The following is a 16,649-nucleotide window of genomic DNA, read 5'->3' on the forward strand; positions in this document are numbered from 1 at the left end:
AAATGGAAATGCTGCTAGAACCAAAATGTTCACTTTTTTTGCATCACATCTTTTCACATTTCATCAGCTTCTGCATGTTTTTTCCATCTAAATAATCTTTGTATACTTTTTTTATGAATACACGAGCATTTCCTATATGTTAAAACACTGGATTCAAATTACAAAATAGTTTATATTATACAGTTTGTTGGTTTCCTATGAAATATTAACTCCTATAAATAAACACTAACTATCTTTGCTGTAACATGTGAAACAGTCTGTGTTTTAAAGAGTGTTTTTATGACACTCAATCTTTTGTTCTCTGCTGTTATTATATTAAAAGATTAAAGATGGTTCAACTTGTGATGGAGAAAATATAAACACACCTCATCGGTACAGTATTTCAGTTGTAATTGAAGGGCAGGCAGATTTTCACTGTGGTGTAACTTCATCCCATGTGGCTGTAGGTGGCAGCAGAGGGCAACCTATCGCTACAACGTTTGTTATTGCGTCCATCTGAGGATGAGGTCATCCTAGTGCACCACTCCAGCCTGAAGCAGCCCGCCCTGAAAACTACAGTCAGAGCAGCCAGCAGCACCTCCAGGGTCTTAACCAAGACCATTATATAAGGTACAGTGTTTGTGTCCAAGCAGCCACTATTACAGAACAAATGCAAAATCCCCAGAGTAAATGTATAATCTCATTACATCCAAGGCACAGTAAATGGCTCCCTGGCCAGTGTGTGTGCAGGTGTGTGGGTGTGTGCACTGCAACGCGCACATGATGTGTATCATTAAGAAGTGCTTGAGTTGGTGGAAAGGCCCCAAGTCTATCCCACCATAATTTACTATTAAAGAAAAATCAATCACGCCCTGTGCCAAGGCCCCTAATCCAATCAGAGCATTATGCTGTTTGGGGGAAACATCAGACACAAACAGAGATGGCCGCCATGCTTTGTGATTGTCTTAATTGGATGATTCACGCTGGCTTAGCACAGTGGTCATAGTCTCCATGCACTCTGGACCACAGTCTTGATGCCCCATGCTGACAGAGGGAAGATGGAAAACAGTTCCCCTCTCGTCTCTCTCTCTCTCTCTCATCATCCAATGAGTTAAAACAGTGAAACAAACATTACACCTGTGCTGTTTCCTGATGGTTTCACTACATTGAGGTTTGGATACAATGCAAAATGTCCCTTATTGCCTGAGGTGTGCGTTAAATTTACCTTTACAAGGTTATAGGACTTTGATATTAGAGGGCCTGGGCACATGAAGGTTGACGATATTGGCAACTGATACAGTTGTTCAATTAAGTTTTCAGGCCACTGGGTTGTACTGTACTGTTGTGCACTGAGGCACAACGTTACAAATGGTTTGGCTTGGCGTGTGTGAGTGTGGCTGTTGCTTGTCTGCATGAATGTGCCCTTGTGCAACATTTATTATGGCCTTCAATGGGGGGCATGTAAGGAGACCTTGGCTTATCTTGGTGTGCAGTAACCTGGCTAAATGCCAGAGATACAGCAGCCAGAGTAATTAAGGTACACATGTTGCACTTATTTTGTTCAGCACAGATCAACACATGTCCAATCAAATCAGTATTAACCTACAGGTGGAATCCGCAAGACAGAGTAGATAGAAAACGTCCCAACAGGATAATTCTGATCCATTAATGAAAACTGGTGCTCGTGGAGTTGAAATCAAACTTAAAGTGCAGATGCAAAGTGGATTTTTTAAATGTTTTTAAATGCCTTTTATTAATTCAGTGGTTTTGTCCTGAGACACTTATTCAAACTTTTGCGGGTCTTCATCTGTATATTAGGAAATGCTAGACTTTACTGAATCATCACCAATCATAAAATACTTACACACGATATATTTTTTAAGTATAAAAAATAATAGAAAGAAAAATTAAACAAAAGGAAAGAAAGAAAAAAAAAAGCTTTATCTCTGTCTGACACACTCAGACATCCTAACCTCTCGCTGTACATCCAGTGAGCGTTAACTCTACAGTACTCTGCAGGAGCCAAACTGCTGCATCAGGTATTCTCTTTGATGTGAAGGAAACAAAACCATCACACAATGTGTGTATGTGTAGACTGACTAACTCCTGTAATCCTGTACAGTACGGACTCCAGACTGCTGCTGTAAACGTGTGTGTGTGTGTCTGCTGTACCAATCTGCCTGATTACATGTGACTGAACAAACGCGCTATATACACTTACAGTATATATATTCACAGTAATGTTTTTAGCAATAACAAACTGCAGTGGGAGCTATGTACTCACCTTTAAGAAATATTATGAGGACAAACAAATCATAGTTTAGGCATATATACTGTGGTCAAAATGCAAAAAAAAATACTGACACCTACATCCATGCAGCATTATGAAAGGTAAATGTTGTTATAGGCAGTTGTGAACGCGCATTCCTGCACAGAAACAGCGAGCACGCGCAAATGGACGCGCACCTTGCACGACAGGCTGAACAAAGAAGACGTGGACGAGGCTGTTTTGATCCAGTCAAGGTGGAGGAGGAGGAGGAGGAAGAGGAGGAGGAGGAGGAAGAGGAGGTCCGGAGCATCACTTACAGGATGGAGCACCATCTAGGATTTCTCTCCTCTTATCTCGAGCTAATAAACGCGGTGACGTAATGCCAGACTCCAAGGGGGCGTGGCCTAAGCGCCGTGACAGGCGTGATTGACAGCCAGGCTCAGTGATTAAAGGCACAACCAGCTTTGCTTTCACACAGAAGTAACAAGAGGATGATGTGAACGAATGTGAGAAGGTTAAACGTGCAATCTATGGTACTATTATAGTTCAAGTGCTTTTATTGTGAAGCACCATCAATCCATTAACATAGCTTAACAACACAATGCTAAATACATACAAATAGTCAAATCACATGTGATATTATGGAACATACAGTAATATTAGGCTATGAGGTTGGCTATTATCGTCCTGGGGAGCATATTACTCCTCAGGATGTTTCATAATGTTATTTTTAATAAAAGCTATAAATATCTATTAAAATTGTGAGATTCACATATTTCATAATAAAAAAAAAAGAAAGTTGCCAGTAAAAAAAAGATTTCACTGATGCTGTGTTTTATAGGATTTCATGGTATGACTGTAACATTAGGAACAGTATTAGGCTACTGCAGCATGTTATGGGTGCTAACTAGTATTAAAGTCTAATAACTGCTATAGATGTAAATTTTGATAACTGATTAAGTGGTTCAGCACATTTTCATCATTGCATAACTGTATCTGCATATAACTGAATATTTGATAAAATAAGTGATTAGAATGTCAGCCATACTGTTTTATTATTTTTTTATAATTAATTTATTTTTTAAATTAATATAATCTCTGAAATCTTATGGACCCAATTATAATCAATTAATCAATTATGGACTTCATTACTAGTAAATCAAATTTGATTTATTACAGGCAAACAATGTAGAAACCTGTAGCACACCTCTAGTCCCACTGACACCATGCAAACTAAAGTTGGACACATTAGCCATCCCTTTCTCAATAATCGGTGTGTCACTCCAACTCGAACGGTCCTCTTCTCCTCTTTTCTTTTTCTTTCTGTGACCATCGGTAGCCCGACATGTCAAGACGTATCCCAGCCTCCACCTGAGCTCGTGCAACGCGCTCCTGAAGCACTGTAGTGTCTCTTTAAAAGGCGATCCCATGCACAGGATCCAGGGGGCCGGCCCTTGATCGACTTGCGTGTGTGTGTGTGTGTGTGTGTGTGTGTGTGTGTGTGTGTGTGTGTGTGTGTGTGTGTGTGTGTGTGTGTGTGTGTGTGTGTGTGTGTGTGTGTGTGTGTGTGTGTGTGTGTGTGTGTGTGTGTGTGTGTGTGTACGCACGCAGCGCTGTGCTGTGCTGTGCTGTGCTGTGCTGTGTGCGGAGCAAATCGAGATACAGTAGTAACCCAGAGTGAGGTGGCAGTCTTATTCCACATCGACACTGACTTGCCCTGCATGCATCCTATCTGTCTCTATATCGACTGAGCGCACTTGAGGAGTGAAAGAAGAAAAGAGTCAAGATGGCATCGGGAAGTGGCCGTGGACAATCCGGGATCTAGTTTCGACTGGGATTTTTTTTTTTATTCTCTGTATATTTCTTTCTTTTTTTTTTATTTGCTACCACGGAGCGCAAGTGAGTGGCCGTGCACGATGTTTCATTTAATTTATTTCCCAGAGTGATGAGGTTTGAGCACTTTCTCCTCCAGTGATCTCCAGTAGGTGGATTCAGATCCCTGCACCATTGACGGGGATTTTGTACAGAGCTACGGTACTATTGATGAGCAAGTAGTGTGTTATTATGAATGTAGTGGAGCTTAGAGAGAGGAGACAGCTTCATTTAACCCTTCTTTGGTGTGTGTTTTTTAAGAAAGTGTCTATTGCTGCTCCATTGACGGAAACGTGTTAGGCTCATTCAGCGGTGCTGTTGAGGGATACGTGCTGTGGAGGAGAGGTTGTGTGTTGTAACTTGGCTCTAACCGAGTGTGTTGGGTTGATTTATTCTTTCTCTGTGTCCTCAACAGGCGTTAATAACTAAGTTGCTCTTGGCCCTGTTGGGACTTCGCTGGTGTGGAATAGCAACAAAGGACGGGAGCGCGCATTCATGGGACGCGACTTTGACAGCTCTTCGTTTCTTGTCTTATAACTTTATCACCTGGGCAGCGGGGGCTTAAGGTTGCGACTGTAGCGGGACATAATGGCTGAGGGTCCGCTCGCCGATCCGCTGCCGGACCTGGACCTGGACCTGGACGTGGTCATCGACCCGGACTTCGAGCCTCAGAAGCGGCCCAGATCTTGCACCTGGCCGCTGCCACGACCGGACTCCAACGCGGTGAAACCGGAGAGCAATGACACAGATATCATCCCCGAGGAAGAGGATGACGAAGAGGACAATGCCACCCCGATGACCAACGGTGTCAACGGCGTGGCGGCAGAGGACCAGAGCAGCAACAGCCCCGCGGCCGACGGAGCGCTCTCATCCCCCGGCCAGGACAGCGGAGGCTCCCCGCTCTCCTCGCACTCCCCGACGGCCACGTCCGGCGCGCTGACCCCCGGCGGCGCGGCAGCCCAGCAGACCCCGAGGAAAGCGTCGTCTCGCCGCAACGCCTGGGGGAACCTCTCCTACGCCGACCTGATAACCAAAGCCATCGAGAGCGCACCGGACAAGAGACTGACACTGTCCCAAATTTACGACTGGATGGTGCGATCGATCCCTTACTTCAAAGACAAAGGCGACAGCAACAGCTCTGCAGGCTGGAAGGTAAGAGTCGTCCCACTCAGCACCCAGCTCCCCCAGCCCCCCCTCCTTCCTCCATCAAAACAAAAACAAAAAGCATGTGGCTCGTAAACCCACTGACGCACACAGTACACAGACACTCACACGCACACAATTAGACCAGAGCTGTCTCTTTTTTTTCTTTTCTTTTTTTTCTTTTTTTTTACGAGCCACTATTTGGAAAGTCTGGACCCCATTATGGCTTTCATTATCATTGTAATGGAGATTACAGATCAGTGAGAAAATGCAATGAAAATGAGGGGTAAAAAAAAAATCACATTAGAGAAAGAGGGAGGGTTATTTACGATCATTAATCTCGTTAAGATGCGTGAGGTTTGGTGAACCCACACATCATTATCTTATAAATGGACCTAAACATGAATCTCGCAGTCACCCCCAGATATTTAACAATCAAATAAGGCTGTGGAGTGTGATTGCATTTGCATCAGATGCATATCTTTTTCCATTCGTCTCTCTCTCTCTTTCTCTTTTATTATTATCTTTTAGTTTGACATGTCTGATGACTTGTGTGCATAATATTCCTCCGAGGCCGCAGCCACAGTCACATGTGTGGAATTAGAGCAAACAGAAACGTTGCAACCGGTTTGTCTGGAAACACAGTGGCCTATTTTGAGTGACGCAACCCTGTTTAAGACGCTCTGAGAATGATACAATTACATAAGACAGTTTACTGAGCAGCAGTTAATCCATTAATAGGACAAGGGGCTGGATGTAAACAAAACGATTTAATAACGATAAAGCCATGTGGAAACATGTGAATATTGATCAGACTTCTCCTTTTATGACCATAACCTCCTCTATGAAGAATCCTCCCTGTGCACTTCCAGCCATTTAGCCTCTGATACTACTATAATATATTAGCTATAAGGACTCTGGTCTATTACTTCATGTTTTTGTTGCTTATATATTTAGACGCTTAATTTCCTCCATGCTACTGTAACCACAGAGGCATTGCCCTGTTTGCCTTTTGTTATGTAAACCGTGCCAGGGATGTGTCAGTCTCTTGGGTCAGGTAGGCAACTGCCAAGGTTGCTGATCCTGCCATGGGGGAATTACATAACTACAGGGTTTAGGTGAGGTGTTAAGGGTAAAGCTTATTTTACATGGTGGTGGTTTCGGTCACCGAAAAGACATATGGGGCCCCACGAAAAAAAAAGAGAGAAAAGCGAGTATATGAGGGAGGCGTGGAAGGTCAGAGAGCAAAGATTAATAACCCATCAGAAACTGAAGGATCAGTTCCATGGGGTGTGGTGGAGCCTATAGGTCGTATTTTGTCAGGGTTTCTGAAGTATTGCTATGTGATACGGCCCAGTGAAGGAGTATAGAAGGAGGTTGTGGGTGTAGCCTCTCCGAGTCAAGGCCGGGTTCACCGTCACCATGCAGTACTGTTACTCCTGGAATTTCGGGCATGAGGGCCAGGCTGTCAGTGGTTTAGTGTTACACATGGTCTGTCAATAAATGTTGGCTGCAGCTCACAGCCTATGCTTTTTTTTTTTGCGGCTTCCTTATAAGACATTTTCATTACAGACTGTAGTTGAAAGTTGAGACACCACAAAGTTCACTGACAGAAACTTTCCTTTAAGGCGATATATACATTTACAATCAGTCAAGCAGGTTCTTCTTCATTTTAGGGCCTGAATATGTCACAGGCTGCCATTTAGGTTTTAGTCAAAAAGGCCATGAAACCAAAGACAGTGTGCAGAGCCAGGTGTTTAAAAGTCTACCTCTGCACAGGGACGTTTCTCCATTCCACTCTCAGAGACTCTTAGGTTTCACCTCCACACAGAGCTGAGTTCGAACACCTACAGTTTCATGCAGCCAGGGCACCTTTGTTGAGGAGATTTGCTGAGCAAATCCTAGTAATCCCAGTGGGTTTCTCTCCCAGGTTCCCACTTACGTCATTCTGCTTCATATCTTTGTCAGTTAACCATTAGCCCCGGTAAAAGTGGCCTCAGACAGCCAAGCATAACACTAGGAAATCTTTTATCACCTTAGATTGTCTTTAACCAAGAGAAGCCACTGGATATGCTTTTAATAGAAACATACAGCTCAGTCATTTACTAGGAACTCTGCAGAATGTCATCTATCATATAAACCTGATTTTACTGTACAGGCTGTATTTCTGAGGACTGTATATCAAATCAAATGTTAATCTTTTTTGTATTGAATGAAAACTGCCGTTAGCACCGGGTATCATGTTGAAAAAGTTAGGGGGAAAAAAGCCTGTGGTCACTTTTTAGTTATTATGTTGAACCACTTCTGCCTTTTTCTGGTACCTCAGAGCATAGGGATATGTGTGTGTTTGTGTGTAAGGGAGTTTTCCAGCAGAAGGCCTGTGTGTTGGAGCTGCTGAGATGTGTGCTAAGAGAAGCTCTGGTATGGAGGGGGAGTGACAGACAGCATCTCAAAATAGCACCTGTAAACATGTCTGTTAACTCCTGGAGTGTGTGTGTGTGTGCGTCTTTTATCTGAGTGTCTTCACATAATCGAAAGATTAGGTGCACCTGTGTGTATGTGCAGTGTGTGTGTGTGTGTGTGTGTGTGTGTGTGTGTGTGTGTGTATGTGTGTGTGTGTGTGCTAGTATTCCTGGCTACACTGAACCTTGTGCTCTAGTGTTACTTAACCCTGCTGTAACACGCTCCCTTTTCCCAGCAGCTGCCCATCATAGGCCAAGACCTAGTTATGTCACAGCGACACTCCAAGCGCACGCACACACACACCCAAGCAGACACACACACACACACACACACACACACACACACACACACACACACACACACACACACACACACACACACACACACACACACACACACACACACACACAAACACACACATACATACTGTATCCGATATTCTCACTTATGGCTATGGGCTTTGAACAGCCACACATTCTTACACATACGGTACATACAGTTCTTTCTAACTTGGAAAAAGTTGCCTTCTTATGTTCCCATGTATGTTTTTAAACCTGTCATACATTCCCACGCAGACAGACATGTACAGGCATATCCAGAGTGTTTGCCTGGTCATGTTCAGGCTTATCACCAGGGTTCATGACTGAGTCCCGACTGCAGGTCTTAATTTATATACAGGGCTCTGAAATTAGTTTGACTCGTTAGAATAATTAGATTATTTAATCTTTACAACCACTATGGGTTGCAGTGAGTAGTGTTTATTGTCAACTTGAGGTTGCTGTTTAACACTTACATTAGTCTTAATGTCTTCTTATAATTGATGGCTACTTGCAGGTACTTAACGTTCAGCTAAAACCACAAATCAGTGAGTAATGACCGCAAGAGTTTCACACACCTTTTCCCTCAACAGAGTCCAAAAGAAATAAGAGTTTCACCCATGGCACAACCTTAACGCACGTACGGAGAGGCCACCGCCCCTACACTGTGCACATTCCCCCATCTGACTTTGTCTGCAGGCGTATGGAAAGCAGTCCGTCGTCAGCCCACTGGGCATGTCGATTACCATTTTAATGGCCTCGCAAGCTGAAAGTGTTTATTCTGTGGGACTGAAATTATTTATTGTTCCTATCAGAGAGGGACACGGTTGACAAAAGAGAAGGGGTTGACAAAGAAAAAAAAAAGAGAAAGAAAACAACATTAGTCCTTTCATTGGCTGTCCATCAATGCAGAGTGAAATTAGCTTTATGTGGGGGATAAGCTCCCAGTGTCGGCCATAAATATTATTGCAGGACCCGGCTGCTAGTGGCTGGAATGTAAACTTATAAGCTATACCATATAAGTTGTAAGCTTGACATAAGATGAGTGGCTGGCAAGTAAATTCTCATAATACCAGAAAAGATTAGCCTGAGAAAACAGGGACTGTCTGTGTGAATTTGTGTGTGTGTTCAGGTACTCGGAGCACAATCAGGAGGCCTCTCAGATGGAGCAGGCACGGTGCCAAGCTGAAGGAACTGAAGCAAAAAGGCAATAGAAAGGGGGAGTAGTAAGGGGGTGAGATGCAAGGAGGAGGGGGTGGGGGGGGGGGTGAAGACAGTAGAAGGAGGAGAAGGGAGGGGTTGGGGGTTGTGGGCTGAGGGAGTAAATTAACAAGCTTTGCTCCAAATTGGTGTATTACAACTGCCCTCTGGCTGTGATTCCCAATGGAGGAGATGGTGAGGGTGTGTGAGGGTGAAGGGGCGACGGGTTATGGGAACCCACCAGCTCCCAGCACCCCTCCAAGTCTGAACAGTGTCAGAGCAGTCGACCTCTGCGTGCAGGAAAACCCCCGGGCTCTGTTCTAGTTTCATTTCCAATCAATGGACACAATTCTTTCTTTTTTTCTCTCGATGCCCAAAGAGATTTGTTGCACCGCTAGATTTTACCTCAGAAAACTACCCCATATGGACACAAGTATGTGGACGGTGAAAATATTACATCCATATGTGATTTTTTTTAAAATCTCATTTCCAAGATGTGGCCATTAATGAGCTGCTGTAACCGCCCTCTAGTACTTTTTCTAGGAAGACGACACCCCACAAAGGTGTTTTGTCTGGGGCTAAGGTCGAGAATCTGTGCAGGCCGGCCAAGTTCATCTATAGCAAACACATAAAAACCTTTCTTTACGGACCTCTTGTAGGCACATGGAAGGAAGGCCCCTTCCTGTCCTTGTACATACAGACCCACACCACTCTCCTCTCTCTGCACAGTAGCCTAAATATGAAGCTACAACAAGCACTTAGCTTACTCCTCTCTTTCTCCTTCACTTCCACTCTTTATGCTAAGCTAAGGCAAATGAGTAAATACTGAAATGATGTCTCACTACATTGTCTGCACGCTTAACACCAAATATTCATACAAGTATGTGAACAGGTGTGTCCACATACTTTTGGTCATCTACTGAATTCAGCAGGTTTCTCCCCTTTCTTTTTTTTGTTCCTCTGTCAATTCAATTCAATTCAATTGTCGTCCCATGTGTGTGTGTTGTTTGTGTGTACACAAGTGTGTTCTCGCCCTCTTTACACAAAAGGCTTTGAAAGAAAATGAGAAAGAAAGTGAAGCAGATTTTAGTTTTTCACTGCTTTTCCCATCATTTTCTCCATCCTCGCCACCCCAGCCGTGTCACACTCCGCACGATCTGTTCTCCTCAAAGACACTTCTCAATTATTCAATGCGCTCGGGATGAATTCAGATCACTGTATTAATTTTTAAGAGCCTGTTCTTGGCTAAAGGCTAACCTTCTTTCACTGTTTCTGTCTCTCTTTCATCACTCAGACTCCCTCTTTTTTACTCCACACTCTCTCCTCTCCCTCATTATTTTCCTGCCAGCTCCCTCATTTGTCTGGATGTAAAACACAAGCAAAAACAAGCCATCTCCCTGTAGCTTGCCGCCGCTCCTCTGAAGCACAACTCTTGAAATCTGTTGTGGGCTCTAATGAATGGAGATAAATCCTGGGCCTCTCCTCTCGTTACACTCCACACTCCCGTGACTCCTTCTTGTCTTTTTTTGTGGCCATCGTGGCACCACTGCAGCGTTTCTCGAGGCGCTTGAGACTTTATTCATTGTTGTTGTGAAAATATGCAGATTGTAAATTAAATGAAGAGTCTTAAAACCTCGATGTGACCCAGCCGCGCTACATAGTTGGGAGCAGATTTCAGACACGACTTTGAATTGCTCAACATGATGATGATAGTTGGGGCAGAAGACGGGTCACAGGATTTATTGATGTGTTGTGTGTGTGTGTGTGTGTGTGTGTGTGTGTGTGTGTGTGTGTGTGTGTGTGTGTGTGTGTGTGTGTGTGTGTGTGTGTGTGTGTGTGTGTGTGTGTGTGTGTGTGTGTGTGTGTGTGTGTGTGTGTGTGTGTGTGTGTGTGTGTGTGTGTGTGTGTGTGTGTGTGTGTCTGTCTCTATGTGTTAAACAGACACACAGCAAAACAGAAACCAGCTGCCTGTACATGCCCGGTCCTCGATAACATCTAAAATACAAACACTTGCGTCTCACACGCACGCTGATTATGTGCTAAAGATGTGGGCTGGATTTAGACTGGCATGTGTGCTGCAACTGTCAGCTCTTTAGCCGTGTGTGCTTTTTTGTTGTTGTTGTTGTTGTACTTGCAGGACACAATTAATAGCCTACATAAAGTGTGTCTTGTTATTACATCCCACGACAAGGGTTAGGTGTTAGCTTAGCACTTAACACAAAAACTGGAAACACAGGGAAACAGCTCTGTTTTCCTCTAAACATATCAGTCTCTTCTACATGAGTAATTTTCGGTAGCAGCAGGGGGTTTGCTTGCTAGTGTACTAGTCTCTGTTATTCAGTTCAAGCTGAGGTAAAGCAAGAAAAAAAGAGCTCCCCAGGAAAAACGTCATGTAATATTCAGTTTATTAACAATGGTGAGCGTGTCTGGCTGTGCTGCTGATGCTGTCATTTTTCTATGGCCCCGCATCATAACAAATCTCAGGTGGATGAGGATTCATTTTAACTTGTTCACTGAACTCGAGGAACTATCATGTTTCAGTATCTTTCCAGCGCCTGTTGAATCACCACAACATTTCTGATCCTGCCGATCAAAACCCTCACACCGCAAAAAACAATTGCTCAGCAGTTTATACAACATCAGATTACAGCGATCTTTTCTCCAACGGTTGGTGCATGAAGCTGGTGTTTCAGCCAGATAACTGGAGCAAAGGGCAGAGCTGGTGGTGGTGGTGGGGGGGGACAAGAAATGCACCATAACAGCAGAAATTCCCTACAAACACAAAACAATGTATGGGAAGTGGATATTTTCTTGTAACATTTAGGAGACATATACAACAAAGCAGCTGAGTATTGTAATGTTTTGTGGTTGACCCTGACCTTTGACCTCTGTGGAAAAAGGTTAAACAAAGAACAATCTTTTCCTGCAGAATCAATAAATCATACGGAGCAGGAAAATTGTAGTTTTGTGAGGGAGAGTACAGAAACACTAGTATGACTGGAACATCGTGCTATGAGTGTGTCGCTCCAAGACATCCTGTCTGTCTGTCTGTCGCTGGAAAAATAAATAAAACATCTAGGAAACCAGTAATTATACGCCCTCCTTAGCCCAGTTTGCTCTGGCTAAATACAATATATTCCTGCAAATACACATATGTTAAACAAACATGTTTGTGGGTTTGAAAATACAACTGTGTCACACTACACACAGTGTTTGCTGTAAGGTATAGGCCTATGTCACCGTTTAACCAAAAAACAGAATCTATAGCCTATTGATTAAACAAGAACTTGCTGTGCATCACACTACTGTATGTCCACTTGCTTGAAGTTGTTTGTAACACCACTCAATCAACACCACTCTCTTGTTTGTGCAGTAAATATGAGGCCTTTGTTAGCAGCCAGTTAGCTCAGCTAAACATAAAGACAATTAAGGCAAAGCTTGAAGCAGCTGCTGGACGACCAGTCAGGACTCCACAAAGTTACTGGTCCAGCCATCAAACAGTCCTAACCCTAAATGACAAATTGTCTTATTCACACTACAACTTTAGTGTGGAGAAAATAAATATAACATTATAAACAGGTATTAGTAGAGGAATTAACCAGGCTAGCTGGTTCTGAAGTGCTAAGGCAAAGCTATCAGCTTTACATTTACCCTGCAGCCTTGAGAGCTTCATTGATTTTCTTATGTAACATTTGACAAGACTGTGAATTAAACATCAAACTATTTCTAAACTATATGTTGCTAACCGATCCCGTATGTGAACAGACACAGCAAACACGTTTTAACTTGACAAAGTAGAAGAAATAGAAGAAGAAGAGCCTGTAAGAGTGTAGAGTAGGAGGAGTTAAAGTCTCTCCCGATGCCCTCAGCACTGTATGTATATGTGAGTCTGTGTTTATGTATAGTGTGTATGCATACTTGTGTGGACAGGCCGAAGGAGGGGAGGGGTTGTGACTTGTTTGTCTCCATAGCAACTGATAACTTGTCAAGCAGGTGGGGGGACGACTCGCAATTTGGGTGACAGCTGATAACAGAGTGACCCACTGAGCGCACCCCACACACACACACACACACACACACACAGTCAGACTGCACATACCTCCCATTCTGGCCTTGCTTCTCAGTTTCTCCGATAACCACATTGCTGAAGTGGGCCCCTTGCTTCTCTGCCTCCTCCGCCTCTGTAATCGACTCCTTCTGCCACACACACACACACACACACACACACACACACACACACACACACACACACACACACACACACACACACACACACTGACTGAGTGAGTTGTCCGGCCCAGTTTTCATATTTGATTAATTATGTAGGCTATGCTTTGTTTGTTTTTTTGTGGGGGTGGTGATGGGGAAGCAGGTGTAAATCAGGGCATGTCCTCCTCTCTCTCTGTCCTCTCCGTCATCATCATCTGAACTCGGTCAACAAAGTCACAGTCCTCGTCGCTGATGTGAAGTTATCATCTCTGAATTTTGGCCCGCCAATGTGACTCTTGGCTTTTAAACTTTAATTTGTTTTGTTCTGAGCCTGTCTCTTTCAATTACACCACTCCTCCTATCTGGCATCACTGAGTCTGCAAAGGCCGGGGCCGGAGCTACTGTTCCTGATTAACATTTAATTTACTCCAATAAAGCTTTCTGTGTCTTAGGAGGGAGACAAGACAAGAGGAAGAGGAGGAGAGACGGAGGGGGGGGGGGGGGTGAAAGTGATAAAGCGATGTGCTGCTGACATATCACAGAGGAAAAATCGCTTTCACCAGTCTTTACGTGATGCTCTCACCTCACCCCGTTCTTAAAACTAAGATCCATCTCTCACTCTTGATCCACTCGTACATACCCCTCCTCCTTCTGAGTCAGGGATAGTCCAGATTGATGACAGCAGATTAAATAGGAATTATGTTAGATTAAGTGTTTTGGAAACCGTAGCCGCAGCTAAATTGAGCTAACCCACCTGCATGCGTGCGTGTGTGTGTGTGTGTTCACAGGTGTGAGTCACAGATTTAGACCCTTCTCATAGGTGATTATAATTAGCTTTCAGAGTGGTGTGATGTATTGTGTCTGAGTCATTGATAACTGTGCTACTACTGTACTGTACTCCCATGTCATTCTCATTTAGCCGCAAGTGGAAATAGTTTCTTTCCTTTCAGAAGCCACAGAATCGAACTGATTGTGTACGTAGCTAGGAAACGACAGCAAACTCTGGAAAGTGTTTTGCCCTGTCTCCTCGGAGGAAATCACACAGATGTCTGCGTAGTATTACACGTTAAGATTACTTTAATCAAATTTGATTTTGCCAACCTCTCTCGTCAGATTACAATTAAATGTACTCGCAAACCAAAAAAAGGGCTGTTCAGTAAAGTCCTGAGATACAGACAAGAAACGAAGGTGGAACAAGCCAGAACCAAACCAGTGTTACTCCAGTCACATGGTTATCATCATCTTATCCACCGTTCCAGCATGGTTGCTTTAAATCCGTGGATTTAGGTGGGTCTTTCCCAGAAAAACCCTGTAGCTCACAGGAAGGGATTGCATTTTCATTTCTGTCAGGAACAAAGACGTACAGTACAGAGGAGGGGTGCATGAGCAGGGATGACCATCGTAGTGGAAACGCACGTGCAAAAACTGGACGTGCTGCATTCATGCCAGTTGATTTCTCGTTTAGTTTTTACATACCATACCGGTCTAAGAGATACAGGTGGAAGCTCGTCAACCACAGAGGCGGCACTCCCAGATTTGATAAGCAAAAGCCGAGAGTGGCATCAAGCAGCCGGCCACCTGTCGGACCCACGGGCTTCTCCGCCGCGTGGACACGGGAGGACTCGCTTCACTCTGTGAAATACTATATGTAAAAGAGTCACACATGCAGAGCGTGTCAGTTTCTGGTGTGAATTACACAGCGCGAGATGTGTTTGCTGTACAAATGCCGGGCTCCTACATGCATCATTAAAACAAGGGAATGATGTTTTCAGCTCTTTCTGGACATCTGATAATTGTTCCCATAATGTCCCCACTGCAATTTCTTGGCACAAAATAACAGTGTGTGTGTGTGTGTAATGTGTATGTGTGTGTGTGTGTTGCCTCTCAAGTTCTCCTTCAGATGTTTGTGTGTAGCTGCCGTCGGTTCGGAGTCCATTGTGTTACTCGGCCCTCAAGGTCCCTCACACACCAGCCTCTTAGCACTAATCCCACTCTTCATGAAGTCAGGACTGTGGCCCTGGACGTCAGAGGTTGTGTGTGTGTGTGTGTGCGTGTGTGTCATGTGTTCGCAGATGTGTGAGTCACAGATTTAAACCCTTCTCGTAGCTGATTATGATTAGCTTTCAGAGTGGTGTGATGTATTGTCTCCAAGTTGCTGATAACTGTGCTACTGCTTTTGTGTCATTCTCAGTTAACCACGAGTGGAAATAGTTCCTCTCCTTTCAAAAGCAAGTGTGTGTCTGTATGTGTGTGTGTGTGTGTGTGTGTGTGGAGGCGGGTTACTGTGGGATGAAGGCAAACCATTGTTGAGCCAGCTTTAGCCACTGAACACTGAAACAGAAAGACGAGGCTGATGGCAGCAGCTGAAGTTACATCAAAGAGTGTGTGTGTTTGTGTGTGTGTGTGTTTGTGTGCGTGTATTCAGTTTTGTTCATGAATGCATCTGAGCACGATGAAAGCTTTTTTACACGAGCGCAAAAAGAGAGAAAAAAATCCCCCTTTTGTTTGTCTTGTGTAATTTGTGCTTTTCACATGTATCAGATGTGAAAATATCAGCTCTCAGTGTTTTCTCGTTCTGCTTTGCACGAGAGGCGAACTGCAAGGGTACCGAGGAAACACGCAAGGGATAGAATTTCAATTAGGCAATTTTTCTTTCTCAAGTCGCTCTTTAAAAGCTGGAATCCATCTGTTCTGGGGGCAGTCGGAGTTTAAAACTGGATGCATGATCTATTATTGCACCCACTCGTCATCTTTTGGTTAGATCTCGCCATATATTTTTCACGCCTCTTACTTTTTATATTTATCATGTGAAATATATAAACATACACTGACTAGTGGACGGACTGGTACGATCTCTTGTGCAGATATTCAAGGTTCCCAGAGAACTGATATCCTTCAGGCTTTATGATGCCTCGCAGCCGTTTTCTCGCCTCTGACTTTCTGATTACAACGTACCGTAGATAGCAGATATAAGTCATCGCGCTGGGGTCTTATCGCCATATCTTTAACTTATGAGTAGATGAGGCAATAAACGACCTTGTATCTGTGTGAGAGCTTCCAGGATTTCTGTCTCTTGTCATCTTGGGAATAAAAAATAAATAAAAAATAAAAAACTAGGTCAAGTCACAACCCAGATTAAGAGGTCACTGTGGATCTGAGGAGCAGGTTCTCCTTCCTTTTCATTACTCCCCTACTCT

General features: G+C 43.8%; 2 protein-coding genes across 2 annotated transcripts in view; one reads left to right on the forward strand and one right to left on the reverse strand.

Annotated features, from left to right (window-relative positions):
• ostm1 (osteoclastogenesis associated transmembrane protein 1) overlaps positions 1–16,649 on the reverse strand; it is a 181,554-nt gene that overhangs the window by 72,425 nt on the left and 92,480 nt on the right. The gene's annotated exons all lie outside the window — the stretch shown is intronic.
• Positions 3,872–16,649, forward strand: part of foxo3b (forkhead box O3b) — a 40,945-nt gene continuing 28,167 nt past the window's right edge. Inside the window, exons 1-2 of the mRNA XM_084001076.1 lie at positions 3,872–4,147; positions 4,536–5,272. Coding sequence (XP_083857202.1) covers positions 4,709–5,272 — 564 coding nt within the window. The 5' untranslated portion in view covers positions 3,872–4,147; positions 4,536–4,708. The remainder of the gene's footprint in view (positions 4,148–4,535; positions 5,273–16,649) is intronic.

This window comes from Trachurus trachurus, assembly GCF_905171665.1.
Source record: "Trachurus trachurus genome assembly, chromosome: 24".
Classification (NCBI taxonomy): Eukaryota; Metazoa; Chordata; class Actinopteri; order Carangiformes; family Carangidae; genus Trachurus; species Trachurus trachurus.